Source organism: Aspergillus viridinutans (assembly GCF_018404265.1).
Source record: "Aspergillus viridinutans IFM 47045 DNA, scaffold_7, whole genome shotgun sequence".
NCBI classification, from domain to species: domain Eukaryota; kingdom Fungi; phylum Ascomycota; class Eurotiomycetes; order Eurotiales; family Aspergillaceae; genus Aspergillus; species Aspergillus viridinutans.
The window spans coordinates 2,074,980-2,102,064 of NW_025091223.1; the positions used below are offsets into that span (position 1 = coordinate 2,074,980).

General features: G+C 50.8%; 12 protein-coding genes across 12 annotated transcripts; 8 read left to right on the forward strand and 4 right to left on the reverse strand.

Moving 5' to 3' along the window:
- Positions 1-8: 8 nt before the first annotated feature.
- On the reverse strand, positions 9-1,274 carry Aspvir_009134 (uncharacterized protein; the record flags this gene model as incomplete). Its single annotated transcript, XM_043272286.1, has 1 exon — positions 9-1,274. One exon carries the CDS (start codon positions 1,272-1,274, stop codon positions 9-11), a length of 1,266 nt encoding a protein of 421 aa, XP_043128221.1.
- Positions 1,275-1,661: 387 nt separating this feature from the next.
- Aspvir_009135 (HET domain-containing protein) lies at positions 1,662-3,931 on the reverse strand (the record flags this gene model as incomplete). Its single annotated transcript, XM_043272287.1, has 2 exons — positions 1,662-2,286; positions 2,337-3,931. The coding sequence occupies 2 exons, from the start codon at positions 3,929-3,931 to the stop codon at positions 1,662-1,664; spliced, it is 2,220 nt and encodes a 739-aa protein (XP_043128222.1).
- A 706-nt stretch (positions 3,932-4,637) lies between these two features.
- On the forward strand, positions 4,638-6,540 carry Aspvir_009136 (ankyrin repeat protein; the record flags this gene model as incomplete). The annotated part of the gene is made up of 7 exons (XM_043272288.1): positions 4,638-5,118; positions 5,203-5,338; positions 5,407-5,602; positions 5,670-5,832; positions 5,892-6,189; positions 6,254-6,445; positions 6,501-6,540. 7 exons carry the CDS (start codon positions 4,638-4,640, stop codon positions 6,538-6,540), a joined length of 1,506 nt encoding a protein of 501 aa, XP_043128223.1.
- Positions 6,541-7,424: 884 nt separating this feature from the next.
- Aspvir_009137 (uncharacterized protein) lies at positions 7,425-8,351 on the forward strand (the record flags this gene model as incomplete). Its single annotated transcript, XM_043272289.1, has 1 exon — positions 7,425-8,351. One exon carries the CDS (start codon positions 7,425-7,427, stop codon positions 8,349-8,351), a length of 927 nt encoding a protein of 308 aa, XP_043128224.1.
- A 149-nt stretch (positions 8,352-8,500) lies between these two features.
- Positions 8,501-10,461, reverse strand: Aspvir_009138 (cytochrome P450; the record flags this gene model as incomplete). Its single annotated transcript, XM_043272290.1, has 10 exons — positions 8,501-8,669; positions 8,734-8,971; positions 9,034-9,316; positions 9,370-9,487; positions 9,556-9,652; positions 9,710-9,793; positions 9,844-10,030; positions 10,084-10,206; positions 10,256-10,327; positions 10,378-10,461. 10 exons carry the CDS (start codon positions 10,459-10,461, stop codon positions 8,501-8,503), a joined length of 1,455 nt encoding a protein of 484 aa, XP_043128225.1.
- Positions 10,462-11,903: 1,442 nt separating this feature from the next.
- Aspvir_009139 (acyl-CoA synthetase member 2 mitochondrial) lies at positions 11,904-12,275 on the forward strand (the record flags this gene model as incomplete). The annotated part of the gene is made up of 1 exon (XM_043272291.1): positions 11,904-12,275. The coding sequence occupies one exon, from the start codon at positions 11,904-11,906 to the stop codon at positions 12,273-12,275; it is 372 nt and encodes a 123-aa protein (XP_043128226.1).
- A 228-nt stretch (positions 12,276-12,503) lies between these two features.
- Aspvir_009140 (acyl-CoA synthetase member 2 mitochondrial) lies at positions 12,504-13,844 on the forward strand (the record flags this gene model as incomplete). The annotated part of the gene is made up of 4 exons (XM_043272292.1): positions 12,504-12,613; positions 12,666-13,045; positions 13,101-13,430; positions 13,495-13,844. The coding sequence occupies 4 exons, from the start codon at positions 12,504-12,506 to the stop codon at positions 13,842-13,844; spliced, it is 1,170 nt and encodes a 389-aa protein (XP_043128227.1).
- A 1,348-nt stretch (positions 13,845-15,192) lies between these two features.
- Positions 15,193-17,105, forward strand: Aspvir_009141 (cytochrome P450; the record flags this gene model as incomplete). The annotated part of the gene is made up of 6 exons (XM_043272293.1): positions 15,193-15,597; positions 15,650-15,752; positions 15,813-15,881; positions 15,932-16,358; positions 16,436-16,611; positions 16,672-17,105. The coding sequence occupies 6 exons, from the start codon at positions 15,193-15,195 to the stop codon at positions 17,103-17,105; spliced, it is 1,614 nt and encodes a 537-aa protein (XP_043128228.1).
- A 1,183-nt stretch (positions 17,106-18,288) lies between these two features.
- Positions 18,289-20,086, forward strand: Aspvir_009142 (uncharacterized protein; the record flags this gene model as incomplete). Its single annotated transcript, XM_043272294.1, has 5 exons — positions 18,289-18,364; positions 18,439-18,552; positions 18,607-18,977; positions 19,037-19,173; positions 19,222-20,086. 5 exons carry the CDS (start codon positions 18,289-18,291, stop codon positions 20,084-20,086), a joined length of 1,563 nt encoding a protein of 520 aa, XP_043128229.1.
- Positions 20,087-21,107: 1,021 nt separating this feature from the next.
- On the forward strand, positions 21,108-22,777 carry Aspvir_009143 (MFS transporter; the record flags this gene model as incomplete). Its single annotated transcript, XM_043272295.1, has 5 exons — positions 21,108-21,275; positions 21,321-21,400; positions 21,447-21,722; positions 21,768-22,561; positions 22,608-22,777. The coding sequence occupies 5 exons, from the start codon at positions 21,108-21,110 to the stop codon at positions 22,775-22,777; spliced, it is 1,488 nt and encodes a 495-aa protein (XP_043128230.1).
- A 32-nt stretch (positions 22,778-22,809) lies between these two features.
- Positions 22,810-24,291, reverse strand: Aspvir_009144 (putative MFS transporter; the record flags this gene model as incomplete). Its single annotated transcript, XM_043272296.1, has 3 exons — positions 22,810-23,852; positions 23,897-24,104; positions 24,148-24,291. The coding sequence occupies 3 exons, from the start codon at positions 24,289-24,291 to the stop codon at positions 22,810-22,812; spliced, it is 1,395 nt and encodes a 464-aa protein (XP_043128231.1).
- Positions 24,292-24,732: 441 nt separating this feature from the next.
- On the forward strand, positions 24,733-26,847 carry Aspvir_009145 (putative glucokinase regulator family protein; the record flags this gene model as incomplete). The annotated part of the gene is made up of 5 exons (XM_043272297.1): positions 24,733-24,965; positions 25,032-25,485; positions 25,531-25,904; positions 25,951-26,389; positions 26,437-26,847. 5 exons carry the CDS (start codon positions 24,733-24,735, stop codon positions 26,845-26,847), a joined length of 1,911 nt encoding a protein of 636 aa, XP_043128232.1.
- Positions 26,848-27,085: the final 238 nt, after the last annotated feature.

Consider the following 27,085-nt stretch of genomic DNA (forward strand, 5'->3'; position numbering starts at 1 on the left):
GACTATTTCTAGTAGGCTTTTGACTCCCCAGACGGGGAGGCCACTCCATCCTCACAATCCCTTACTGCATCACTCCCTCCCTCGATGGCTCGACCAACAATCCTCTGCACGTCCCAAATATCCATCCGAGTCTCCCTAACCAGCCCTCGTTTCGCACTAAAATCATCCTGCCATGTCGAATCATCCCCGCGCTTATGCGGCAACAGATCCCAACGGCTCATACTATCCTTTTCCTCCTCGGTCAGGTCCAACCACGCAAATAGATCCATTCTCTTCGTCGACCGTCCCTGCAGTGCAACATCCGAAGAACCCCTGAACCCCCATCCCATATCAGTCTTGCTAAATTCCAGACAATCCGGCCACTCGAATACCGTCGCCTTCAGTCTCGATCCGATCCAACACGTGTAACCCTTCGTCCTACCATACCTCGCCGACTTCACCTCGCAGGGTCGCACCGTATCATCGCAGCCGAAGCCACGACAGACAAGCATGGAGGGCACGGCGATGAGCACGGCCACGTACATTTGCGTAGCCAGGACCGCCATACCCAGGGTTATGATCTGGACGCAGAATGCGCCCCAGTCGATCCAGCGGATCAGATCATAGAGTTTGGGAGAACTGGGGACAGGGTTGCGGATGAAGACGGGGATGATTAGGTTTCCTGGGACATACATCGTGAGGATGTTGGAGTCGGGGGTTATGATTAGGATCTTGTCCGTGTTTGTTCGGGTTGATGTGGATGGGGAGGGCGATTGTTGGACAACGGTTCGATCGATGGCGGACCGGTTGGCGTTTAGGAGGTAAGCCCGCGCGAGTATCGAGATAATAAGGGCACACGCCGCCGCAAGACCGTAAAAGTCTCGAGACAACACGGTCAACACCACCAGAAAACCGGTAAGGCAGAAGGAAACCGTTGCTGCGATGGCATGATAATAGATCCACTGTCGCGGCGTTTCCGTCTGCGACTCCCAGCAGATCACGGTCCGGGTAGTTTCGAGCTGCTGACATTGGATCCACCGGGTGAACCAGCCGGCCATGTCGGTTGTGTGGATGCCCCTGGTGACATTGTAGAGGAAGAAGGAGGGTTGTTTGCTGAGGAATTGATTTGCGGCGATGACGTTGATTGCGAGGAGAGGCATGTATTCGAGCCAGCGGCTGGGCACGAGGCGACCGACCCAGGCGTCTATTCCTTCGCTGCCGAGGAGGGTGATTATACCGAGGGCATCCACTTGGAAGGGTTGCCAGTTGTAGAGACTTTCCCAGGGGTAGCCCATGGTGTGTGTTTCACGGTCCCCAGTAGGGACTGGCTTGCAGGGTGAGGAAATATGGAGAGAATAGGAGACTCTGTCAGCTTATATTTGTGCTTATTATTACTAGAGCTACTCCGTCACGCCGTGTCCCGTTCCTTAGCTCTAAGGAAGCGGGACGAACCAGTGCACTGACACTTGGGCTTGATGTCGATCTCGATTCTGGTCCAATCATTCCTTCGCTTGGATCTTCCTCAGCCAGCCTCTTTTTGCGGGGCTTCTCAAGGTAACCTTACTGTAGTTGGCAAGAACAAGGTAGATCTTGCTGACCACTCTTTATTACTAATAATGATACGGCATTCCCCCTCTAAATAGAGAGGTACCCATGTATTGATTCAGGTTTGAGACTACCGGTTAGGCTACTCGAAAAAACTTATACTCCCACTGCAATCCCACGGACTCCGATCCCTTCACGTGGGCAATATACCCCAGACCAACTCGCCAGGATATCCCATCCCGGGTAACTAGACCAAGTAGAATAGAGACTGTATATGGCGGTGTGGTGATCGACTCCGCCGCAACAAGGAGGACAAGCGCTTCAACTTGCTCCTTCTCGTCGGTACTATCATACCTGAACTCTCCAGCGTGCTCGCCAATTCTCAACTTGTGTGCTTGCCCAGTACGGATTGTGTCAAGATTCATGTTCCGCGTGTATGCGGCGAAGAAGCCGAGGTGGCCTTCCTGGAGGTTATTATCCGAGGGGAATGACAAGGACTGACGAAGAAGGGTCTGCGTGTCCAGCCCGATTCGGTCCTCGAGGAACGCCTTCGCCGGGTGGAATGCAGAGGAGCCAGGAGGTGCATGGCCTGCGGCTTTCCAAGCAGTGCATGACCAATGAGGCTTGCCGGAGCCGTCAGGATGATACCAGCAGGGGATGCCAGGATGGACCGGTTTGCCTTTGATTATGGCTTGAGATATATTCCGCGTGAGCCAGAGACTCTCGGCAAAGACGAATTCCACCGATCCAACCCAGGATGCCCTGGCCAGTTAGCATATTCAAAAGTCAACAAGAGTAGGGAAGCTTCATACCATGACCACGAGGCGAAATATTTCGGCAACCAGGCTGGACTATCCGGCAGGGCTGCCCGTTTCCTTGCCCTATGAGATGGAAACCAAAGCATCCCCTGCCAAAGGAACCGCACTGGAATGCCCTGTGTTCGTCCGATCGACAATCTCTCTTCCTCTTGCACGCTGAACCGGTTAAAGATGCCCTGGAACGCGTTGAAGATATCTTCCTGGAAAGTGAGCTGCTTCCGAGTGTAATCCTGCACCGCAGTCTGGTAGTCCCAGATAGTAAGCCGACTGGCATTCAGCTCGCCCATATACCGGTATGGAGTCGGGTCAAGGTCCTTGCGGAGTTTGCGATTCCACCATGGCGGTCCCGTACGGAGCTGCAGGTCGGAGTATTTTTTCCCCTTTGGCTGCTGCAATGCGTAGGCCTCGCGACGCTGCATCTCGCTACAATTGAAAAAGACCTCGTGCGGTGTAAAGTAGAGACAACGCTGCGAGAGACATTGTTCCTGGTACGTCCAGCAACGGGTATTCCAGGCCGAGCGGCGGACCCCCTCGCACAACCCCGGCGGGCAGATGGCCAAATTGAACGTCAGCTCGTCTCCTTCCCCGTAGGAGTCGTCCACCACCGTCGTCCGCTCGATTGGCAGCCCTCCCTCCCGCGGACTCACCCCCAGGAGACCCGTTTCGGAATTGGCTCCCGAACCGGCAATGAGCGTCACCGCCGCGTTGTCGTATATATCGTCCATGCGCCCGATCAGGCGGGCCTTTTCATTTGCATCGTCCTGCACAATGCACAGGGTGTCGACCCAGGTGTGTCTAATCCCCAGTTGTCGGGTGAATTCCATAGCGTCCAGGACGGTACGGGGGATCTTTCCTCCACCAAGCGAGGCCAGATGGGATGGCGACAGGGACCCGGGGGCACTGCAGAGTCTGTCGATGTTTTCCCTCGTCGTGCGGAACGGTTCCACTCCACCCCAGATGTACGAGAGGGCCACGTACTCGCAAGGTTCGGTCCTGCGTACGAGTTTCTCGTCGATCACGTCGATGAGTAGGAAGCCGTCCTTGTGCTGAAATAGGCTGTTGTTGGTGTTCCGAGTCCGTTTGGCGTGCTCGTGGTTCTTATTACACTCCTGTAACCAACTCTTCACAAGTGAAGCATCGACTCGCTCGCCGGCGCTACAACGTAGGAGCATGCGCTCTTCACTCTCATTGGGCAAGGACTCAAGCTCTGCAATGATAAATCGATTGGTTTCTCGATCGATCTCGCGGACAGTGGGTCTTCCTCGCCGGAAGCCCTCGGGTTGTTGGTCAAGGGCTAGCTGGAGACGAGGCTCTGGATACTCCATACGCCTGTACTTTTTCACGGACAGGGGGCTCCAGCTCTGGATGAACAATCGGGGGACCTTTTTGCCATCCTTGGGAGAACAGAGCTCTACAAAATCCCAGCCTGTGCGGGAAACTGCGGTGACGATGAGTCTGCAGAACGGGCAGGTTGGATCGCCGTAGTCTGATAGACAACCCATGTCTCGCTCGGGACTTTCTTCCGCTAGCATCGTCTCGAGATCGAGCTTGGCGCAAGCCGTACATAGCCGATCGGGTAATGGGGCCATTACTGGTGCCTCTCCGATTACAGACCAAGTGAACTGATTAGAAGGATGAACGGATAAACTGCAGGTGTTCTGGGTATTCTACCTTTGTACGCGGGGCATGGGGTACATTCAAGATTTACGCACCAACAAGTACAGCCGTCAGGCATATCAAGAAATGATCTGCATGACAGCTTTTACGGCAAACTATTTGTACAAGCAGCTGAAAGAGATCACATTTTCGGATGCTTTTCATCATGCAAATCGCAGAATCAGAAATCCACGGCGGATAATCTTGATATCGATTGGACAGCAGCAGCCCGCTGGACTGGAGAAATCTTACCTAGAGCGCACCATCGATGTGCCACAGTGCTGCATACAGCGCCTGTTGTCCACTCGACCGGCATTCATTCACTTATTATCTTGCAGCCTTGCTTACCAACTGCGCGGGGAAACAGTATGTCGTGGCCCAATCATAGCAGACGATCTGCGTTGACTTTAGGTGGCCAGCTGAATGTGTTAAAGTGGAGCTGAAGTGGGATCAGTTCTCATAACCCCTGGCTATATCTAAACTAAACACCCTAAATAATATGCCTTACTTCCCATGCTCCCTCTGGTCACTGCTTTAGAGTATGTTTATCGTGCAGTAACGTCAGGAGAAGGATAAATACCGCGCAGTACTCTGGATAAGGATTCTCCAATAACTCATTAATCTAGTCTAACAAAGACCATGCCAACCTTGGGACGTCTGCGTTCCTTATTGCGACGAAGGTCATCGCACGCGGATCCCACTAATCCAGAATCATCCCGTCCCAGCCCAGAAGAGCAGAAAAGCAATCCAAGCCAGGATAACACCCCTCTGGGAGAACCCCCAACGACTCCAACGTCCCCTTCCCAGTTCCTCAAACGCCTCGGGGATAACCCTTCTACTCCCACCCGCCAACTGCTCCAACCCTACCTGGCCTATGAACTCTGGCTCCGTAAAGGCTTCGCGCGTGGCCATCCTGGTGTATCGGACGGTCTAGCCAGCCTAATCCCCATCTACAATGGTTGCCAGAACTTACTCACCATTCGAAACCTCGACCGTGAAAGGGAGGATCAGGCCAAGTACCTTATGTTGGTGCCGGAGGAGAAGCGTGAGGAGAACGGCGTCCTTGCCATTGTGCCTTCAATCGATGAATACAGTAAGAACTTTGATGCTTTTACACACGGTTAGTCACTCCAGCATCCTTTCTTCAGTTGTTCTTAAGAAGCCGCTATTCTCTACAAAGTGTATAACTAAAGGGAGAGAACAGGCATCCTAGCCGGTCTTGACTGGTCCAATGTTGTTGCCGCCGGTTCATCTGCGCTCTTACCCCTGCTCTCTCGCCGAAAGGATGTCGATTACGAGGAAGATCCAGGGGTGCAGGATCCGAGAGAAACCTATTTTCAGTGAGTGCTGCTTAACAACTCTCTTGCCTCCCTCCGTGGACTCCCGATGATAACACGACCTGCAACAGGACGATTGCCAGCTCAAGCGACATTGATCTCTTCCTGTACGGCCTGGAGGACGAAGAAGCCGCCATCAAACGCATTTTCGAGTTGGAGGCCCAGATTCGGAGAAACCAGAGGTTGTCATCGGATGCGGCGCTGACCTTGCGGACTGAGCATGCCATTACATTTATCTCGCCGCGGTACCCGTACCGACACGTCCAGGTGAGAGATTAAATATCTCCGAGTCAATGGGTGGATCGCAACTGATACGTTATATTTGTGAGAGAAGATTATCCTCCGCCTATACAAATCCATTAGCGAAATCTTAACCGGCTTCGATGTTGACTGCGCCTGTGTCGCCTTTGACGGAAAACAGGTCTATTCAAATCCCCGTGGAGTAGCGGCCATTGCTACCCGGACGAATACTATCGATCTTACTCGGCGAAGCCCTTGTATGTCCTACTCCCGTTGTCCTCCTTCGTAGCCATGACTAAAATGGGTTGAACAAAAGCATACGAAAACCGACTCTTCAAATACCGCTGGCACAACTTCGACGTCTACTGGGACGGTCTCGACCGCAGCCGAATCCACATCAACTGGGATCCCTACGATGACGAGTTTTCTCCCCGGCAATTAATTGGGCTATCCCGCCTAGTCTTCTTCGAGGGGATCGTCGCCGAACCAGAACAGAAATATCATCAGAGGCGTCGGCTGAGAAAAATTCAAGAGAGCGGAGATCCCCTGCTGACGACGCCGAGTGGCTATGCCGTATTGGAGATTCCATATGGGGAGAGGTTTACAGCGGCAAGGTTTGTTTCTTTCCTCTCCTCTTTTACTTTGAGTGGGTGTAGACTGGGGTGTTTGTACAACTAGGGTTCGCAAATACGTCGATCAACACGCAAAGGAGAGTCCGCACTTTTTTGGCACAATCGACGAGGTCGTTATTCAGGGCATGAAACGGACGAAGAAGAATAAGGGGCAACTTTCTGGAAAGGTTACCTTCATAAAGGATGATCCGGGCCGTCAGATGATTGGGAGCTTTCATCCGATCACGGATGACGATTGGTGAGTTATGCGGCCTATCTACCACTCTGAGTTGCATCCTCATCCACTGATATAGGACCAAAATTGCGTATGAGGGACTCCCGGAGGATTCTTAACTGGAGGAACCGCCCAAAAATACCAGTCACCTCCATTCTTCGGATCGGTTACTGTGAGAGCGATGAAGCCATGATATTGGGGAGCTATCTAAGAGGGAAGCTATCCACATGACGTATGGGAGTAGAATATGGCAGCAAAGATGAATGATGAGTATTCACAGGAGTTATAATTACATGGTCTCTGACCCGACTGTTGGAATAGTATTAGAAAACTCAGGGCGTTTGAGCATCAGTCATCTATTTGGCCAGCCACTTGAAACGGGCATCTCCATCAACAAATCCACAGATGTGGTGAAAATTAATAATATTTACTTTGGCATTTCTAGAGTAAAGTAGAATCCATTGCAAAGTATACATTCGAAATGCCAATGCCATTGAGAGCTACAGAAACGACAAGCCTCATTTTTCCAATATATTATGTATTGGATACCGAGCTGGCTTTTTATTCGGCTCATCGCGCTCAGGCATTACAGCGAGATTCCGTATCGTCAATGCAGATAGTGATATTGTCCAATTGGGATACATACTGCCGGAGGGGCCTAGTGGTGGCCAAAATTGATGCAGATAATACAACGATTCAGTGTACAATATCCACATCCGGGGAGGACACAAACGGCATTCTGTCTCAGGTCTGGTAACTTGGGTGTCATTGGATAATGTGTGGGTTGAATCTCGGGGTCCGGTGAACAGACACAAAGACCATCAAGTGCTTACGATAGTGGGTCATATTAATCTAACAGGGTATGCAGCCAACCCTATGTGAGGACTACGTTGGTTCAGTTTCCGTGTATTATGGCAGCAATTTAACCCCAATGGCCATATCTCACTTCCACTCTTCCCTGTTTCTTTTTCATCATACCACAATCATAGAGCACATTGCCTCCATGGCTTCCAATCTCGATCTCGTAAACGAAGCCGATTCCTTCCACTACCACAATGATGACAAAAACGTGTACCGTTTCACTGTGGCCGGTGTGCCTGCTATCCTTGGCTACATTACGCCCCCGGTCCAGGACGCGTTGCGAGGCCTTCCACACTGGCAAGTGAATGACTCCGCAGGGACCGTGATCCTCACTGGCGGCAGCAATAGAGACGAGCGCAGCGCGATCATGAAACAGACTTTGCTGGCCATGCGCGATAAAGAGCAATTCCAGCTCCTCAAGAAATGGCGGGATGAAGACTTTCCGGTTTATGGCGAGAGACAGGAAGTCCTTCTCACCTTTGAGCGCTGTGCCAGTCCACTCTTCGGGATTGTGACTTATGGAGTGCATGCCATAGCTTACAGGCCTCCTCCGGAGGAAGGAGAGCAGATCAAGATATGGGTTCCGCGTCGGGCCCGGAACAAGCAATCGTACGGAGGAATGCTGGATAGCACGGTCGCAGGGGGCGTTGCCTCGGACGAGACGCCCTTTGAGGCGCTGGTCCGCGAGTGCGAAGAGGAGGCTGCCCTACCGCGAGAATTCGTCCTGAAACACGCCACCGCGACCGGCATGGTGACCAACTTCTACATACGTGGCGAGCGTGCGGGAGGGGAAACCGGACTCCTGCAGCCCGAGTGCCATTACGTCTACGACCTGCCACTGCCGTCGGATATCGTATGCGAGAAGAACGACGATGAGGTGGAAGAGTTCCACCTGTGGACTGTGGATGAGATCAAACAAGCGTTGGCCAACAGGGAGTTTAAACCGAATTGCGCACTCGTTATGCTCTACTTCTTCATCCGGCATGGGATTTTGACGGCCGAGAATGAGCAGGATTATATCCAAATCGTGGCACGGTTGCACCGACGATTCGAATTTCCTACTAGATAGAATAGCCCGCTGCTGGGTAACCGCATTCGATGCCGTACATCGATTAGTTTAGTCAACTATTCGGTGCTACAATACTTTTGCCCCAAGTCATATCATTCATCTGGGCTGTATCCCTGAACTAGGTACATGAAATAGTGAAAATATCCCGATCAGAGTTTGCGCTTCGTTAGTACTACACGAGTCGACTCATATGGCATCGTGAACGTCTCCCAAGACCACTTCCGCCTGGCTTTCTCATTGGCAAAGCGCAAGTCGAAGGAGGAGAGCAAATGAGCCAGAATCATCTTGATGACCAACGATGCATGGAACCGACCGGGGCTATTAGAACACGTCCATTAGACTTCTTCCTAGAATATAGAATTGGGGTTAACTCTTGACTTACCACGCCAGAGAGCCATATCCCCATATGGGAAATTTCTCGGAGACCTCGGTCAGCTTGGTGCCGCGAGCTGAGGACATCGTTGTGACAAAGCGTCGGCCATCGAATTCATCCGGGTCGGGATAGACCTCCTTGTCATGCATCAGGTTGAATGAAGACACGCAAGCGGTGGACCCCTTGGGGACGTGAATTCCCCCGTCGGAAAAGGTAAATTTTTCCAAGGCCTTTCTGCGGATCGCGACTAGAGACATCGTGTTAGATCAGGCAGCAGAATAAAACTAGAGCAGTTAATGAGTAACATACGAGTATCCAAAGGATTCATCCTGATCGTCTCCTTGATAAAGCTGTCCAGGAGAGGAAGTTTCTCGAGTCGGTCGTAGTCATACGCACTGAAATCTCCAATCTCATTTCGCAGTATAGACTGCCATTCTGGGCGTGCGCAGAGCTCCAACAGGATAAAGTCCAGGTTCATCCATGGCTGGTGCGATGCCGCAAACCAGATTCCTAGCAATGCCTGCGAGAGCACTTCCGGACTCCAATAGTCGTTGCCCTCAACCATTTCCGACATGTTGTGAATGATGGTCATCTATCACGGCTGTTAGTATTATCTCGCTGCATTTAGGATTGTGTTAGGCCCACCTCTTTAATCTCTGGTACCTCTTGCCAGTTCTTCTGGTTGACACCCAGGACGTTAATCAGCTGGTTCTGGATTATATGCATGGCGCGTCCACGATTGGTGAGGAGGGAATGAACCACTCTGCGAGTACCATTAGTCGCTTCTACTCCAATCTTTGATTTGATAAACTGGTTCAGAGGGATTCGTACGGAGAAAGGAATGATGGAGTCACTTGAAATGCCGCCATGCACTTGACCATATCAGCGGGATAGCGAAGAAGCGCCTCCGCAAACACAGGATCAGCGGCTGTGTCAGTTAGCGATTGTTATGAAATAACTAGGTAGATAAGGAACTCCAACGTACATAGACGTTCGCCAAAGAATAGGAGACTGTTCATTCTTGACGCTAGCCTCCGGACGGTTTGCGCAATGGGGATGGAAACAGAGCCTACACTCCATGTGAGTTGCTTCAACGCAATGAGCACGGTGATTGCGTACCGTCGATGAAAACCCCGGCTTCAAGCTCCTGAGATAAAGATTGCTCTAATCGCTTTTGGAGATGAGGATAGAGCTTCGCCAGGTTGGTAGGACCATTGACCTGGAGCAGGCGTCCGTAGAGACGCGAGCGGGCCACCTTGTGATCATGATGATCGAGCTTGTTCATTGTGTGTTTGAAACCGAACATCTAGATTATGTTCAGAATGTCTGGCTCAATCCCGAGTGGAGCAGCATACATACGTCGGCGTAGGCAGCGCGCTGAGATAGCACCGGTGCCTCACTCAGCTCCATGATTTGCCTTTTGCTGGACACGACCACGATTGATTTGGAGGACTTCCATGGCTTGTAGTATCTCCCAGAGCTCTGATTCTGTCAGATGGACTAGTTACTTCAGCGGTAGTGTGGAACATACGTAGTCATGGATGATCGAACCAAGATTAAGGAAATACTGGCCGATCTTGTCTGACACTGACTCTGGAAGTAGCTGGTGAACGTTAGCCCAAGGCCTGGACGTGAGAAGTCAAGTATACATACATAATAGAGCTCTGTAGAAACGAGAAAGACAACCGCACACCAAAAGAGGATGGGACTCGCATCGTCTAGGGTATCCAGTGCCATGATGGTAACAATAACAGCCGCGGAGATGAAAGTCGAGAGTGGAACCTTGCAAAAAGCAATAGCTGGGGATATGAAAATCTCTCCATTTTATATCTCTGTTTATAACACGAGTACCTTCCAGTTCACGAGGTATGAGTTGGAGGGGTAAAGAATAATCTCTACGTACCTTTGTCGCTTCAGGTAGGTCAGACTCGGTCATCATCATCACCCAGAAGTCGACCTCATTGGATCTGCCTTAGATGTGCAGCATACTGTGGACAGAATATTTGCAGGGATAGTTTGCCGGGATCCACTTCCTTTCGTCTGAACACTCTGTATATTGAGTAATTATGCTGTATCTTAACGTAGAGGTTTTAAAAGCCTTGTTTGATATGCAAAATGGCATTTACTCGCCCGGGGGCTGCAGTTCGGCGGATAATCCGAAAGGCTTCAAACGAGAAAAAGAATGTTTATGTCATTATGAACATTAAAATGAGCAGGCTAGCTTTTACCAGTCCTCTACTAGTATTGAGTGTACCACGAGCATGAATCTATGGAGATTGACAGGGGTTTAGGTTGGCATTCAATTTAAATGATACCATACAAAGCTGATCTTGGATTCTAACTTCAGTCAGAGAGAGGCTGAAAATTAGAGCAGTAGTACAGAGGTAATTGATAATAGGATCAACCTACACCTATCAAGGCTGAACAGGTGTCAATCCTACTAATATCTTTCCAGCACCTGCTGAACTGCGTCTCCCTAATGGTCTGAGCTGGTTGTATTGGATACTATTGATGATGGAGGATTCTTTCGCCTCTCCGTATTGTATCTCACCCAGCTACATCTATATGAGTGGTTTCTCCCTATTGGGAAGCTCATTGAAAGCCTGCCACCATCATCATGTTATAGTGGTGTTATTAAAGAAACAAGGTACTATGCAGAACCTTATCAGTCTTTCATCAGAAAAAAATCGAGTCTGCCTTAGGGCTGACGTGAGCGGATAATTATTTGTAGCTGATTGGAAGCCTGCCATCCTGTTGTCTCACAGTTGAATGTCAGAAGAAACTACCAGCCCGAACACTATACTAGAAATAATCAAGCCTGCCTTAGCAGGTTGCCGCGGCAGTTAATCTGCAAGTGGCTGCATGTGTTATCCATGCAGCTATATTGATCGTTAGCCTCAGGTATATGCGTATTTAGGGCCGCTTATGATACTTCCCCTCATACCGGCTATTACCTTGTTTGTCATGCAGCTTGGCCTGCATCGGCAGAGCCTAATACACATAAATTTTTCTAGCAATTCAAGATCACAAACCCACAGGCGGCTGGAGATCAACTATGCAGAGACGAGACCATCCTGAAGAAGAATATACATAGTCTCCAATTCCCTGGCGAAGGTTACTGGATTTACACTGCGTATATAAGGTCAGAATTTTGATCTTGGACAGTCACACAATCAATTATGGCAAACACATCGACAACGCTCTCTATAGTGCAGGGCTCAGCTGAACATGCTCTCTGGGAGTTAACACTCGGTCAGCTGGTTGACCAGCAGGCTGAAGGATTCGGCTGCAAAGACGCCATCATTGTCCCATGGAGCTCCGCGCGACTGAGCTTTCGACATTTGAGTCAGCGAAGCCAGGACTTGGCCAAGGGCCTTTTGGCCAAGGGGGTCGTAAAGGGCGACCGAGTGGCGATATTTTCCAGCGATGATGAAAGATTCATTGAGCTCTTCTTTGCTGTCGGACGAATCGGGGCCATTCTTGTGGTCCTCAACAAGACATACACTGTGCAGGAATGCGACAGAGCACTTCGATATTCCGGTGAGGATTGATATTTTCTTGCACCGCTGACTCTTCTGCTAATTGACCGAATTGAAGAACCTAATATTCTTTTTCTGGGCGATATTGTAAACCAGAGACCATCCGGGCCACTGGTGCAGCACTTGCGAATGCGGCCAGTCCCAAGCTTAAAGCATGTTGTCTTGATACGATCCGATACAAGTGTTCAGGAGCAAATAAGCACTTGGGATGATATTTTTCATGCAGGCCATCTAGTGACCATGTCGACACTTAGACAGGCCGAGAGTACTGTTCATTGCAGGGAGGTGGTCAATTTCCAATTCACGAGCGGCACCACGGGGGTGCCGAAAGCCGCTATGCTCAGCCATTTGTGAGTTTACAGCCTGATTACATTTATCGCGTACTGATCAGGAACCAATCAGCAATCTCATCAACAATGGACGATTCATAGGTGAGCGTCTGAATCTGACTGCAGATGATGTGGTGTGCTGTCCGCCCCCGCTATTCCATTGCTTCGGGCTTGTCGCAGGGATGTTAGCCGCTTTCATCCATGGAAGTACTACTGTCCTTCCACATCGGGATTTTGATGCGCGCGCTGTTATCGATGCGGTGGTGGCGGAGCGCTGTACAGTACTGCATGGGGTGCCGACCATGTTTGCCGCCATCCTGCAGGATTTACACCAAACCGGGATTGAGATTAGGACACTCCGGACCGGTATAATGGCTGGATCCAAGGTGCCCCCAAGTCTGCTAAGGGAGGTCCACGAGAAACTAGGCTATCGGGATATTGCAATCACTTATGGTATGTCCGCTGCCTTCAATATGTGGTACGCTGTAATAATAATGATGCATACTAGGCATGACCGAGACTTCGCCAGCAAGCTTCATGACAAAATCTTCAGATACCGAACTACAGAAAATGGAAAGCGTCGGAGCGGCACTCCCGCATGTGCGAGCAAAGGTGGTTGATGGCCACAACAGGGTCCTGCCGCGGGGTTCTCGCGGCGAACTTTGCGTATCTGGTTACCTTCTGCAACAGGGTTACTACAAGAACCCAGAAAAGACAGCTGAAGCCATGATCTGCGATGCGCAGGGGATATTGTGGATGCATACAGGTGACGAAGCATTGATTGATGAGCAAGGATATTGCCAAATCACTGGAAGACTCAAGGATATCATTATCCGAGGTGAATATTTCTCATTGATGCTTTGCATCCCGTCCAACGTCCGTTCATTAACATGTGATCATAGGAGGCGAAAATATATATCCCCTCGAGATCGAAGAACGGTTGATGTTACATCCGGCAATTGAGCAGGCTAGTGTTGTCGGGGTCAAAGACGAAAAGTACGGCGAGAGTGTTTGTGCCTTCCTTCAGTCACGGGCCGGTCATGACAGGCCATCCCTCACCGAGGTTAAAGACTGGGTGCGCAGAGGACTCGGGCGACACAAAGCCCCAGAATTCATATGCTGGGTTGGGCCGCATGATCGAATCAGCCAATACCCCGCGACTGGAAGCGGGAAGATTAGAAAAGATATCCTGAGGGAGATGGGAAATGAGATGGTTGAGCACACAAGAAGAGTTCTACCAGCTAAGCTGTGATGCATGGAGGCTAATACAAGTCTCTGAAGATAGTGTTTCATCGGGTTAGGGACAAATGATTGTCAGACGTGGAGCCTGCAGCTAGCTCAAATAGTATGAACAAGGGGTTGAATGACAGAGTGAGATTTTAGCGCAAAAGTGAGGGGGCCAGGCCTGACATGTCAACTACATCATATTGAGGCTTTTAGTGGATTGTGTTACTTATTTGACAGAGGGTAGTTTTTAAACTTATAAATCAGCCCAATCACTAAATTCATTTGAATGGACTAAGATTCTGGCCATTGTCACTGCTCTTTCAGAGACACTGGTACATATCCTTTGAGCATGTCATTTATTATACACTGCTTGATAGTAACATACTATAGGAGCTTAGGTACAAATAAATGTCCATCCAATGGTACTTTTGGAAACTTCAGAACTATATAAGATTACTGAGTCACTAGTAATTTGCCTACCAATGAGAAAGTTTAGAAGGTATGATTCTTTCTCATCTATCCGTACCTTATTATCTAACTAGCTAGATTTTATACTATTAGATAGGGTATTAAGATAGGGGTAAATAACTAATTTTAGCCTTACAGAGAATATAATCTATCTAATTAGAATTAGGAAGGTGGAAGTGATATGCCCAATTAGGCAAGTGGTCATCTATATCAAAAGTACTTTTTATCACTTTGCCCCTCCTCTTACCATTCTGCAGCCATCACATATTCATCAGATGCAGGTAAGCATTTAGCATATATCCCCGCCTGTGAGCACACTATCATACCCACCAGTGACACATACTCTATCAGCGCTACAAGGGGCAACAACTGATGCGGATTGTTGCTGAGACTGGTCAAATAGTGGGTCTTCCAATGCCCTAAGCAGGCCCTCTGCTGATTGGTCACTCCTGTGTATTTTATATTTTGTATTGATGTTCTGGCCAATCGGTTCAAAGATATGCATGGTGGCCTGCAAGACCCACTATTTGACAGGGCTTGGCAACTGCCTAATGGAGACTGACCAGTTGACCCTCTGTGGGGATTTCTGGGAGTGATATCTCACCAGAAGAGTAAGTAAGCACCGAGTCATGTATTTGACTCGCCACCAACATGACGTGCTCATCATTTACTGTATTTCGAATCCTCAGAGGGTGTGATGTGAAACATTTTTGCAGTAGACGGCAAAGTGAGTCGTTTAGCTATAAGTATAGATACCGATAGAGGACTGTGCAAGGGTTAGACTCCATAACTGATTGGGATCAATCTTCAAGCCTGGATATTACATTCCAATCTACCTGACATAGTAATTTCTGTTTTCAATTCCGGTCTGCACCCGGACATCGACGATGAGATTCACTGACATAATGACAGCCGTGCCATTGCAGAATTCATCCTGGGGCCCTCGTCTTCGCTCCCTTGGTGACGCTTCTCTGGGGATAGATCCCACATCAAATGCCTATCCTTCTATTCAATGTTTATCCTACCTGGTTATTGTCTTCACACTTTTGTTTCTAGTTTATGTTCTTCGACGCCCCAAGTCCCGGCTACCACTTGTGAACCCGAGAAGGTTGTTTGAACTCTCTGACAGTCGGGTCAAAAGGGAGTTCATCTCCGGTGCCCCTGAGATAATGGAGAAAGGCTTCAGCCTCACTGGCAACAGACCCTTCCGTATCATTGCAGATATAGGCGAAGTGACTATTCTTCCGCCGAGCCTGGCAAATGAGGTCCGCAACAATGAGCACCTCAGCTTTGCCAAGTACATGTATCGGGTAAAGCGGACTGGAGGCCAACCGGCAATGCACCTATACTGACACCACTTAGAATTTTCACGCCCATCTCCCCGGATTCGAGGCCTTCATTGAAGGTGGTCGGGACTCACGCCTGGTGAAACACGTCTCCCAACGGCAGCTTACAACCACCTTAAGTATACAACTCAGTGCTTATCAGTCCTTGGAGCTCGTCAATGCTGACTAGCTGCTCCTAGATAAAATTACAGTGCCCCTGTCCGAAGAATGTTCGTTATCACTTCAGGAAATCTTCACTGATAATGAATGTAAGTACAGGACTGTGATTATGGGGAACGGGTTTCTAACCATGCAAAAGCCTGGCATAATATTGTTCTCAAAGACGACATCATTTGCATCGTCGCTCGTCTCTCGTCAAAGGTCCTGCTGGGAGATGAACTGTGTCACGACACCCAGTGGCTGAAGCTCACAGCACAATACACGACAGTGGCGTTTCAAGCCGCGCAGTACCTACGAATCTTTCCATACTACACTCGCTACTTTATCCATTGGCTTCTGCCCGGCTGTTGGACGGCTCGGGCACAAGTAAAGGAGGCCAGGTCAATAATCGGAGCTGTTTTGAAACAGCGGCGCAGGCAGAACGCTGCCCTTCAAGCCCAAGGCAAGAAAAGGGTTGAGTACAATGATTCCATCGAGTGGTTCGAACAGGCTGCCAAAGGAACCTACTATGATCCTGCAATATCGCAACTGATGATGAGTTTCAGCTCCATTCATACTTCCGCGGAGTACGTGTCTGGCGCCTGGGTTCCCTCCACGGTTCCTTGAATTTTTGAAACATTTGCTGATTTGATGATTCTGATAGTCTCATTACACAAACTATCTTTGATCTCGCTGAGCATCCGGAAATGATTGAACCGCTGCGCAAGGAAATTCTAGCGGTCCTCGGCGAGCACGGCTGGACAAAGATCGCACTATACAAGCTCAAACTGATGGACAGCGTTATCAAGGAGACACAACGTCTCAAGCCTGTTCTCTCAGGTGAGTATTCCTGTATGCGGTCCTATTCGAGCATGACGAAGTAACGTACGCTACGTACAGCAAGCATGCGTCGCGTTGCTACAGCGGACGTGAAGCTTTCCGATGGCACTACGATCCGCAAAGACTCCATGATTGCCGTCTCCGCAAGGGGTCAGCGGGATCCCGCTGTGTACAAGGACCCTGACCACTGGGACGGCTATCGGTTCTACAACATGCGGCAGACTGCCGGTCACGAATGCGTTGCACAGCTGGTTAGTACAAGTCCAGATCATCTGGGTTTCGGACACGGCCAGCATGCGTGTCCAGGTCGCTTCTTTGCCGCCAACGAGGTCAAAATCTTCCTCTGTCATTTTCTGCTCAAATATGACTTCACGCTGGCCGAAGGATCTGTGCCCCGGCCGAGATGCTCGGGTTTCCATATAAACTGTGATCCAGTCGCGAAGATCTCTCTCCGCAGGCGCCAGGGGATTGATCTGTCGGTACTGGAGGCGTAGGGTTGTCTTTTCGCTTTTACTCTCTCCACAGAAATGCAGCTTCCTAGCATGGTTTTGAACTGCGGTTATTTGGGGTTCAGAGGAGCGAAATTAGTCCAATCACAGTACATCAACATTTCTGGTCCTTAAAAAGTCTGAAACCTCTTAACTCACTTCAGACTATATGAAAGTTGCTCTTTATCATTGAGCCATTAAAGCAAGAGTGTTGAATCCGCACCCAGTGCCAACTGGATATTAAGCGTCTGTTCAACAGGTTTCGAGGGATTTCTGGGGGAAAGCCATTGATCCCAACGGATTGAAGTAACATATAATAAGGAATTCTTAGGGAGAACAAGATTCTCGCATGCCCTATATAATATGGAATTTCTCTGGCTATTCATTTGTCATTTATATGTCAGGCGGACAAAAAATCATAAACGCATGCCAATAGCACATAGTAGTGAACGGCCTAATTAGAATAAATAGAATAACTATTACCCACTTCAGGTTAAGTGACTCTTCGATATCCTAGAAAGCACAGACATTAGTAGAAGGAAAATATATTCAAATATGTGGAGGTGCTAAACCAATTATAGAAAAGTAAAATCAGCACACAGAAGTGAAGAGTGAGATTCTTCATGGGGTAAATACAGGATAAGCTCCTTGTAGCGTGCTAACATAATAGCCTAGTACATAGCCCCATTCACTAGGACAATAATGACATAGTAACCCAATCCCAACTTGAAGCGACCAATCCAGTCATACTAAAACGCCTATTTATGGTCGTTGGCTGCATCCTCACGTGACTTATACGAGCGCAGCCACAATGAGATGACTGATGACTGATGACTGATAGGGAATCAGGATATTCTGAACATGTCTCAACGAGTCTCCAAACTTGAATTCACCAGCACAATCTGCCACTCTGGGTGACTAGAACATGTTCAGCGACGGGTCTGCTCGCTCCACCAAATCAAAGGCAAAATGTTACACGTGCCGACGGCAACGGATCGTGTGTGATGCCGGGAAGCCGTCTTGTATGCGATGCATATCCCGAGGAGTGGAATGTCTGGGATACTCGGCTACACCAATCCGCTGGGTGGCGCCTACATCTATTGTTTCATCAGAGACACCAAGACCATCAGACATTAGCCATGTCAAGGGCCAGGAGCGGAGAAAACGAGGACGACCGAAGCTATTCCTCATGCAGGGAGCGCCTCAGTCCTCCAGTTTCCAATCAGATCCGCATCGATCTGATGACAATCCCGATTCGGACAAAGGTGCGCATAGTGGAAGCACCGTCCAGATGAAATAGTAACCACAGAGCTCTAACTTGACTACTGCGGACTGCCAGCTGGCGCGCTCGTCTCTCGCTCGAGATCAAATCCAAAGAATGCGGGAATTCCGCGGTCGTTTTTTCCATGTGACTACGAGATGAATAAGATGGTCCTAGAGTTCTCCCATTACTGTATGTGAAGGCCGCAAGTACAGACTCCATGATCTGAGAGCTGACTTTGTACAGTCAACGACCACGTCTGCCCGGAATTGGTCATTGTAGATTCTCCTCTGAACCCAAACCGGATGGATCTCAACATACTCCCCTATATCCCCGATTTCTTGCTCAGTCTCCTGATTTCGGCCTCTGCAATACACCAAGTAATCCAGTCGCAGCCCAATTGGCATCAGATCACTGTCAATCGATCACGGGCCTTGCGCGCTAAAGTCCACCCTGGCGAATTGGAGCCTCTCCAATCGTTTCGCCATCCGTTAAGCTCGTTCATCTACAAACACCGATCGCAGTCGTTACGAGGGTTGAGTCAGTATTTGTCTGAAGCAGGAGCAGAGGGGCCAGATCTGGTCTTCCATACTGTGACTGTGATGCTCATGTCGGAGGTATTCAACAATTCTGTGTTTCTCAAAAGTGTGCATCTGACACGAGCGTGCGGCATTAGATTCAAAGATCGGCGTTCTGCAACTGGAAAATCCATTTTGAAGGCCTGAAGAACATCATCGCATGTCAAGGTGGATTTGAAGTGCTAGTATCCACCAGACTTGGGAATCTTCGACATGCTTTAGGTCACTTCATGCTGTACGCCATCTTTCCGGTCGATTGCCATTATACTGACGGATGCTTCAGAATCGATGTAATGAGCTCGGTCTTCGTGGCCGCCTCATCCTTGCCACTTGACACTCCGTCGCAACTAAGATATATCGACTGGCTGCCAGAGCTACATGGCCATGGACTGGAAAACGGATTCCCGTGTCCCAATGAGCTCTTGGCATGTATCATCCATACGAACAACCTCAGATTCATCCTTCACCACCATCCCGGTGATGACGTGGCGCACGTGAACAGTGCTATTCTGGACCTGGTTCGCAGCATCATTACATTCTCTCCAACGGCCTGGGCCGGGCGAGCTCTCGAGTCCTACAATGAGACACTGGAGGAACGTGTGGACAGGCAGCGACCGCGGAAGCGATTGAACCTTGTTCCACAGCCCATTGAAGGCGAGGGCTGGGCGGATCTTGCCGCTGCGTTCCAGGCGGCTACCTTGCTCTACTGCCTCAGGGCCTTAGTCCTCAATCACGGAAAAGAAAACATCCTTCAAGCGATGTTGGCCAACATTTATGAGGGGCTCATCCCGGATGTCCAGTGCCTTGCCAGCATAACTCTAAGCAACCTTCTCTATATGCTTCATCCGTTGATGGACCAACCGCTCCAAAAGGGCAAGTCGATGGGCCGCTTCATGTTCTGGCCCGTGCTGATGGCGGGGCTGGAAAGTACATGTAGCTCTCAGGCGTTGTCAGAAAGGCCGTTCATTGTGAGCTCTCTACAGGAGCTTTGTCGATGTCTCGGCGACATGAGCGCCCTTGATGCGGCAGTGTTTCTCCAGTCGGCATGGACCCTGGGGGAGGAAAGTTATACAGGGAACATGCAAAGGGTGCGCACTTGGGGCGACGTTTTTGAGGGAATGGGCGTGCATGGTGTTTTCTTTTTTTAGCAGAGTAGAAGCTAGAGGGCGTCGGTGCATACCCGTCGTGCGGATATATATGTTCATCTAGGTCACTATGCCAAGAAACACTGACTGACCAATGTGGGCATGAGCAACAGTATGTAGTGATCGAGTTTATATTAGCTATCTCAGACTGTTAGTGACTAATCAGGTCTAGCCATGTCAGGGCTGAGGCCAACCTCATCTCCTCCTGTTCTTATCTCCCGTCTTTATCTCTGCTTATCTTTGTTTCCATCACTAACCCGAATGCTCCGACTCCGCGGAAATGAGCCAGCCAGTCGCCAATGGACCCGGAACTGTTGTCAAGCAGAACGCCATGAAAGTCAAGCCTTTGGGATTCATCGACCAGTCAGAAGGTGTACAGATATCGGTTTGGTCTTGGCGGTGGCTTCGGAGATCCAAGATATGGCCCGATCCGGGGGATGGAGTAGATAAGGCAGATGTTCCAGTTCTACATATCTCTTACGTTCGGGAGCATGAATGGGCACAGGGAGGATGATCCTGTGAGTCTAAGACCTGGTGGCGCTGTCTCCCCGAGGCTCTAGGCATGGGAATCGCGCCTGGTTGTACTGCCGCGACAAACGACTGTATTTTCCAGGATATTGCCAGCATGCAGTCATTCACTCGCGATTCTGACGTTATCTCTGTATGCTCTGCTAAACTTTTGCTTCTTAGCATGGTTTGAATTCTTCCCACCGGGCTTGGCTGACCTTTCCATCCTGTTTCGACCTGCTTGGGAAACCGCTCTGAGTCGATTCTTTCATATGGCATCTCCTAGGAGTTAAGGATAAGCACTGTTCCTCTATTTTCTGTTGCTAAGTCTTTCATTATCTCCGCGGCAGATAGAAACGTCATTGTGTCTGTGAAATGGCTGCGATACTGGTGCTTGGGCCTACCATTATATAGTTTCTGGCCACCTCGGCTTGCAATCTGTTCCTGTAATCAAGCCAAACATAAAGATATCGAAATAGTCTTATTGAAACAAAATTGATAACGGCTGCAATACAAGATGGGAATGCTGAAGCTGGCATTTGCCAACCCCGAGATCAACCCGGTCAACCACAAAGCAAGGTCGATTCCATTGTTGAATCCCGTTGATCGCTATGGTCGCGTCTTCTTCTTTTCCTGGTTAGGATTCATGGTGGCATTCCTCTCCTGGTATGCATTTCCCCCGCTGGTAAGTGGTCTTGAGCTCCATAAGTGGCCCCTCTAACAGGCACAGTTGAGCGTCACGATCAAGAAGGACCTGCATATGACGCAAGACCAGGTTGCCAACTCCAATATCGTGGCTCTACTGGGAACGTAGGTGACCTTGCACTGTCAGTCAGGTCCTCTGCTAACTAGACAGCCTTCTCATGCGATTTATTGCCGGTCCCCTGTGCGATCGGTTCGGTCCGCGATATGTCTTTGTCGGATGTCTCCTCTGCGGTGCCATCCCCACCGCCATGGCCGGACTAGTCACCTCTCCCCAAGGGCTGATTGCCTTGCGTTTCTTCATCGGGATCCTCGGAGCGACCTTTGTGCCCTGTCAGGTGTGGTGCACGGGCTTCTTCGATAAAAACGTGGTGGGAACTGCAAACGCGCTGGCTGGAGGATTCGGCAATGCCGGCGGCGGTATCACCTAGTATGTTGTCCGCCCCAATCCTCTGTGCAAAGCTCATATGATCAGCTTCGTCATGCCTGCCATCTACGACTCCCTCGTTCACTCGCAAGGACTGACTCCGCACCGGGCCTGGCGGGTGGCATACGTGGTCCCGTTCATCATTATCGTCACACTCGCCCTGTCGATGCTTTTCCTCTGCGAGGACACCCCGACGGGCAAATGGTCCCAGCGACAGGGGAGCAGTCCCATTATACAGAGCAATATCGTCGACCTCCACCGGTCTAGCGGATCTGGCGCCCCGTCCAGCACCAACGTCTCCACCGTGCCAGAGAAGAAAGGTGTCTCCACACCGCAGATCGTCGATACCGAAGCGCAACCGGTTATTGATATCAGTCTTGCAAACAACGAAATGATACAAAAGCCGACGCTTAGAGAAGCACTCCGGGTGATCTTCTCCCTGCCAACGCTGGCGCTCGCTCTGCCGTATGCCTGCTCCTTCGGCGCCGAACTGGCCATCAACTCCATTCTCGGCGCGTACTACCTGAAGAACTTCCCCAGCCTCGGCCAGACCAAGTCCGGCCGGTGGGCTGCCATGTTCGGGCTGGTCAATGTCGTCTTTCGACCAGCAGGTGGGTTCATGGCGGATCTCATATATCGGTATACCAAGTCGGTGTGGGGCAAGAAAGTTTGGCTGGTCTGTCTGGGGGTGTGTATGGGAGCATTGGCGCTGACTGTCGGACTGTTGGACCCAAAGAGTGAGGGACTGATGTTTGGACTGGTGGTGTTGATGGCGTTCTTCATTGCGGCCAGTAACGGGGCGAATTTCGCCATTGTGCCTCATGTGCACCCAACTGCAAATGGTAAGGTCAGCACACTATTCTATCAATCGTACGCTAATGGATTCAGGAATCGTCTCGGGCATTGTCGGGGGAATGGGTAACTTTGGAGGAATCGTCTTTGCGATCATCTTCCGCTACAACGGCACACACTACGATCGTGCTTTGTGGATTATTGGGGCGATAGTTGCCGGGGTCAATCTTTGTGTTTCTTGGATTAGACCTGTACCTCGAACATAGAGTAGTTTCCACAATAAGACATGGATCGATCATCATTCATCATCGTTCTTCGTCTGTCTTACTTCCTCCTGTACTTCGCTGGTCAGCGTCACAGCGAGCACAGACGGGATGACAACAACCAGCGCCCCCATACATAGTCCCCAGTCTATGGCGAACTGCGTCATGGCTGGCTTGGCTAGCGCATTCAACCGCCAGGCCATCGCACCCCCAGTCGCCTGGAACGTCTTGTACGCGCCAACGAGAATGGCCGCTACTGCGGGGGAATTCGACCGAGCCCCCATAAGCCAGTAGCAGAACCCTTGCCAAAAGGCATCGTACGCCCCGTAGAAGATATACAAAAAGATCGGACCAGTAGACAGCTGGCCCTGCGTGTAGTCGATGTCCTGCTTGTGGCCATGTGCCCTGCGCCGGTCATACCATTTCTGAAACGCGTATCCCCCGCCCCAGATAGCCATGCCAGTCACGAAGAGGAAGAGCCAGCCCACTCTGGCCCGGTTCTGGCGGTTCACCCGCGGCATATCGAGGATCAGACCGATGACGAGCCCGCCCAGCATCTGCGCCATCCAGTACAGGGCGCCGTTGAGGGACCGCGTGCGGATGTTGAAGGTCATCCCGTTGACGATGTTCTGCTGGTACGAGTAGAAGACGTTGGCGCAGAAGAACATGGGGATCATGCAGAGAACCCGCCAGTCGGTCATTATCTGGACCGTCAATTTGGCCGTGCGACGCCAGTTTCTCTCCGTCTCCGGCGTGGGCTGCAGCCCTTGCACGCGGACGGAAGCCGGCGGGCAGATCAGGGCACCTAACAGCCAGCCGATGGCCATGATGATCAGCAGGGCGATGTAGGTTCCGTCCGTGACGGTCCCGCTGTGCGAGTGGTAGTTGAGACCGAAGCTGGCGAGGGAGCCCACGCCGCCGCCTAGGTTGAAGATGATCCAGAACGCGGCGATGGCCCGGCCTTTTTGGGATTCAGGCACGTACGTCGTCATGATCGCGCCTTGAGCTACCCACAGGAAGGACGCGCCGATACCGAGAATGGCGCCGGCGGCGATGACGAACGCTCCGTTGGCAGTATCTAACAGAGTCAGTATTGGTCACTGAAGGGGGGCGTTCTCATACGGTTGAAGCATAGCAGACTGCCGGAGTACAGGGAGTAAGTCCATCCTCCGATTAGCAAGCATACTCGAGGACCGACACGGTCGAAGATCGGCCCAACGACAAACAAAGCCGTAGCAGCTGTCGCAGCGAGCAAGGCCACTGTCGCGTTGGCGGCAATGGTAGGGTCAACCTGTCCGGAGCCTCCCAAGCCAGAGAGAGCGTTGTACATCTGAAAATTAGTGAGTGACTTGAACAGATGGAGGAAGTCCTACCCCCGGACAACAGAAACAGATCAGGCTGATGAGGATGATCTGGGACCACGAGTGCGTGTAGATCCGATATGGAAGCGATCGCTGCCGGGAGACTTGTCCAGACTCCACGGCAGCATCATCCTGATGAATTTCGCTGTGACCCATATTGACTGTTCTGTCAGTGAGGTCATTCGATTGCGGAAGAGGGCAGGGGAGGACAGTCGGTTTTAGAGCCATCATGAGGCCTGTGTGACCCTTGTTCCTTGCTGCCAAAATGCGGAGAAACCAGGCTAATGTCAGCCATGGCCGGTCTATCCCTTGACCGAAGCGTCGTTCGATCGTATAGAAGGCGTCTAACTCACAACAGACACTCTGTTGTAGATCATTCCGGTACAACTGCCCACACTGGCCAGTTTGATATCCGAATTCTCCACAGGCATGTTCTGTACAACCCCGGATTGGCACTCCTACCCGAGACAATGTAACCCTGTCAAGTAACCCCCACGCGACACGAGGCTAACCGAGGATATAGAATATAGAATCCCTGAAACTACTGTGTGGTCTTTCATCTCACTTGTCAGACTCATTTCCGAGAAGCATGGCAACATGGATCTAGCCGGCCTGTCACAGCTTCAGACCGAAGCCGTCAATCCCCGGACGGCGCAGATCGATCAGCTCTCGACCCTGGAGATGTGCCGATTGATCAACGAAGAAGATCACCGCGTCGCGCCTAGTGTCACAGCATGCCTCCCCGACATTGTCGCTGCAATTGATGCGCTAACTCCGCGCGTGCGAAATGGTGGACGAGTCATCTACGTGGGTGCAGGGACAAGTGGAAGGTCAGGACCACAGTACCACCGAAAAATAACTCTCCGAAAGGATGTGTAACTAATCCAGATGGTCAGACTCGGGATCCTCGATGCATCCGAGATCCCTCCGACATTTGCTGCTCCGCCATCGCAGTTTGTCGGGCTGATCGCGGGCGGCGATGCTGCCATTCGACGAGCTCAAGAAGGAGCCGAAGACAGTGTCGCTGCTGGTGAGGCCGACATGGAAGCTCTGAACCTCAACCCGGGCCTCGACAGCGTCATCGGCATAGCTGCGTCCGGTCGTACACCCTACGTCCTTGGATGTTTGGCATGCGCGAAGAAGATTGGCTGCCTCACCATCGGTGTGGTCTGCGCGTCGCCCTCGGCAATAGGGACGTCGGGGACTGTTGACTTCCTGATTGCTCCGCTACCGGGGCCGGAGGTTGTGACGGGCAGCACCCGGTTGAAGGCGGGAACGGCTACCAAGCTGGTGCTGAATATGCTTAGCACTGGTACCATGATCCGGACGGGCAAGACTTATGGAAATCTGGTACGTGTTTGCAGCAGGGTGAAAGAATGCCGTTGACCGAATCAGATGGTAGATCTTGTAGCCTCCAATCTGGAGCTGGAACAACGATCGCGCAATATTCTGCGAAGGCTGAGTGCACGCTGCGCCGGTATGACGGACGCGGAGCTGGACACGTTGTTGGCAAGATGCAAACGAAAGGTAAAATTAGCTCTTCTCGTGGCCGAAACGGACCCGGTTGAACATTGCGAGGAGAGGTTGGCATCTGCTGGGGGTGTGCTCGCCAATGCTCTAGAGACATCTTTGGCCAAGGATGTACAGTCCCCTGCGAAAGACAGGCAATATGTACTCTGCATTGACGGCGGAGGGACCAAGTGCGCGGCCGTCATCGCGGACCTGGAAGGCAGCGTTGTCGGGCGAGGGACGACCGGCCCGTGTAATCTGTACGCTTTTACCGGTTCCTTTGAGAATCACAGCTGACGGCGACAGGACTGATGGCAACAGCGTGGGGGAGGTAGTTCAGACGCTCATCACTGCTACAAAGGACGCTTTGTCCACCATTCCTTCCTCGGAGTGCCATCTCCAGTCTCTTTTCAAGTCAGTCTGGATTGGTTTGGCGGGCATTGACCGGAAGAACTTCCGGGAGTCCCTTTTACCAAAAATCTGCGTGCTCTTTGGATTGACGGAGGAGGAGATCCGTCTAACAAACGACGTGGATCTGCTGGCGGCCGCTGCAAGTCCCCACCAAGACTGTTCATCTCCAGTCGTCGTCATTGCTGGCACCGGGAGCGTCGCCATGCGATACAATCGAAGTGACGACGGCAATGAGTACTCCCGAGTCGCTCGATCCGGCGGCTGGGGACACATCTTGGGTGATGAAGGGGGCGGATATGCCATCGGGCTGGAAGCCATCAAATACACCTTGGCCGTTCTCGAGGACATGAGACTTGGAATACGCGTTGAGCCGTTGGGAAGTTTGAGGAGGCAGTCCTCAAACGACTGGGATGTGTCAACTGCGGGCCAAAGCAGATTGATCTCGTCAGTGAGATCCTGGTTCAACAGCACAAGCAGATGATCAAATCTCGGATTGCAGGTGTTGCCGAGGTACTCAGCCTGAACGGACAGGATGACACTGCCTCGGACATTGTCGGTCGACAAATTGACTATTTGGCAAGTCGGACCGTAGGACGTCTGTTAGATCCTACTTGTGCTGGATACGTCCCTACAGAGCATACCGGTCTGATCTTTTCTGGCAGCATTTCCAACAATCAGCCTTACCAGGATCAATTCCTGCATGTCCTTACGAAGAAAGGGGCCCGGTTCGGCTATATCGAGAGTGTATCTGATGCAGGCCTCTTGGGCGTAAACCGTCTGATATCGTCTTGATTAGTATTAAGTGCGAAGGTTTAGTACCAATCAAGTATAGATTTCTTCAAGGACAAGGGGTCGTCTGGACGACTAGCTATGTCCCCAGCGATTCTCAAATTGTGTATTTTCTCATCCTGTTTGTTTGTACAAACTGTGGAAACAGGTGACATATTAACTAGTTAACAACTAGTGACCCAAGGTTATGGATAGTGAAAACTATCCATAGCTAGCTCAATCATTCGCAGCTCTTGTCATG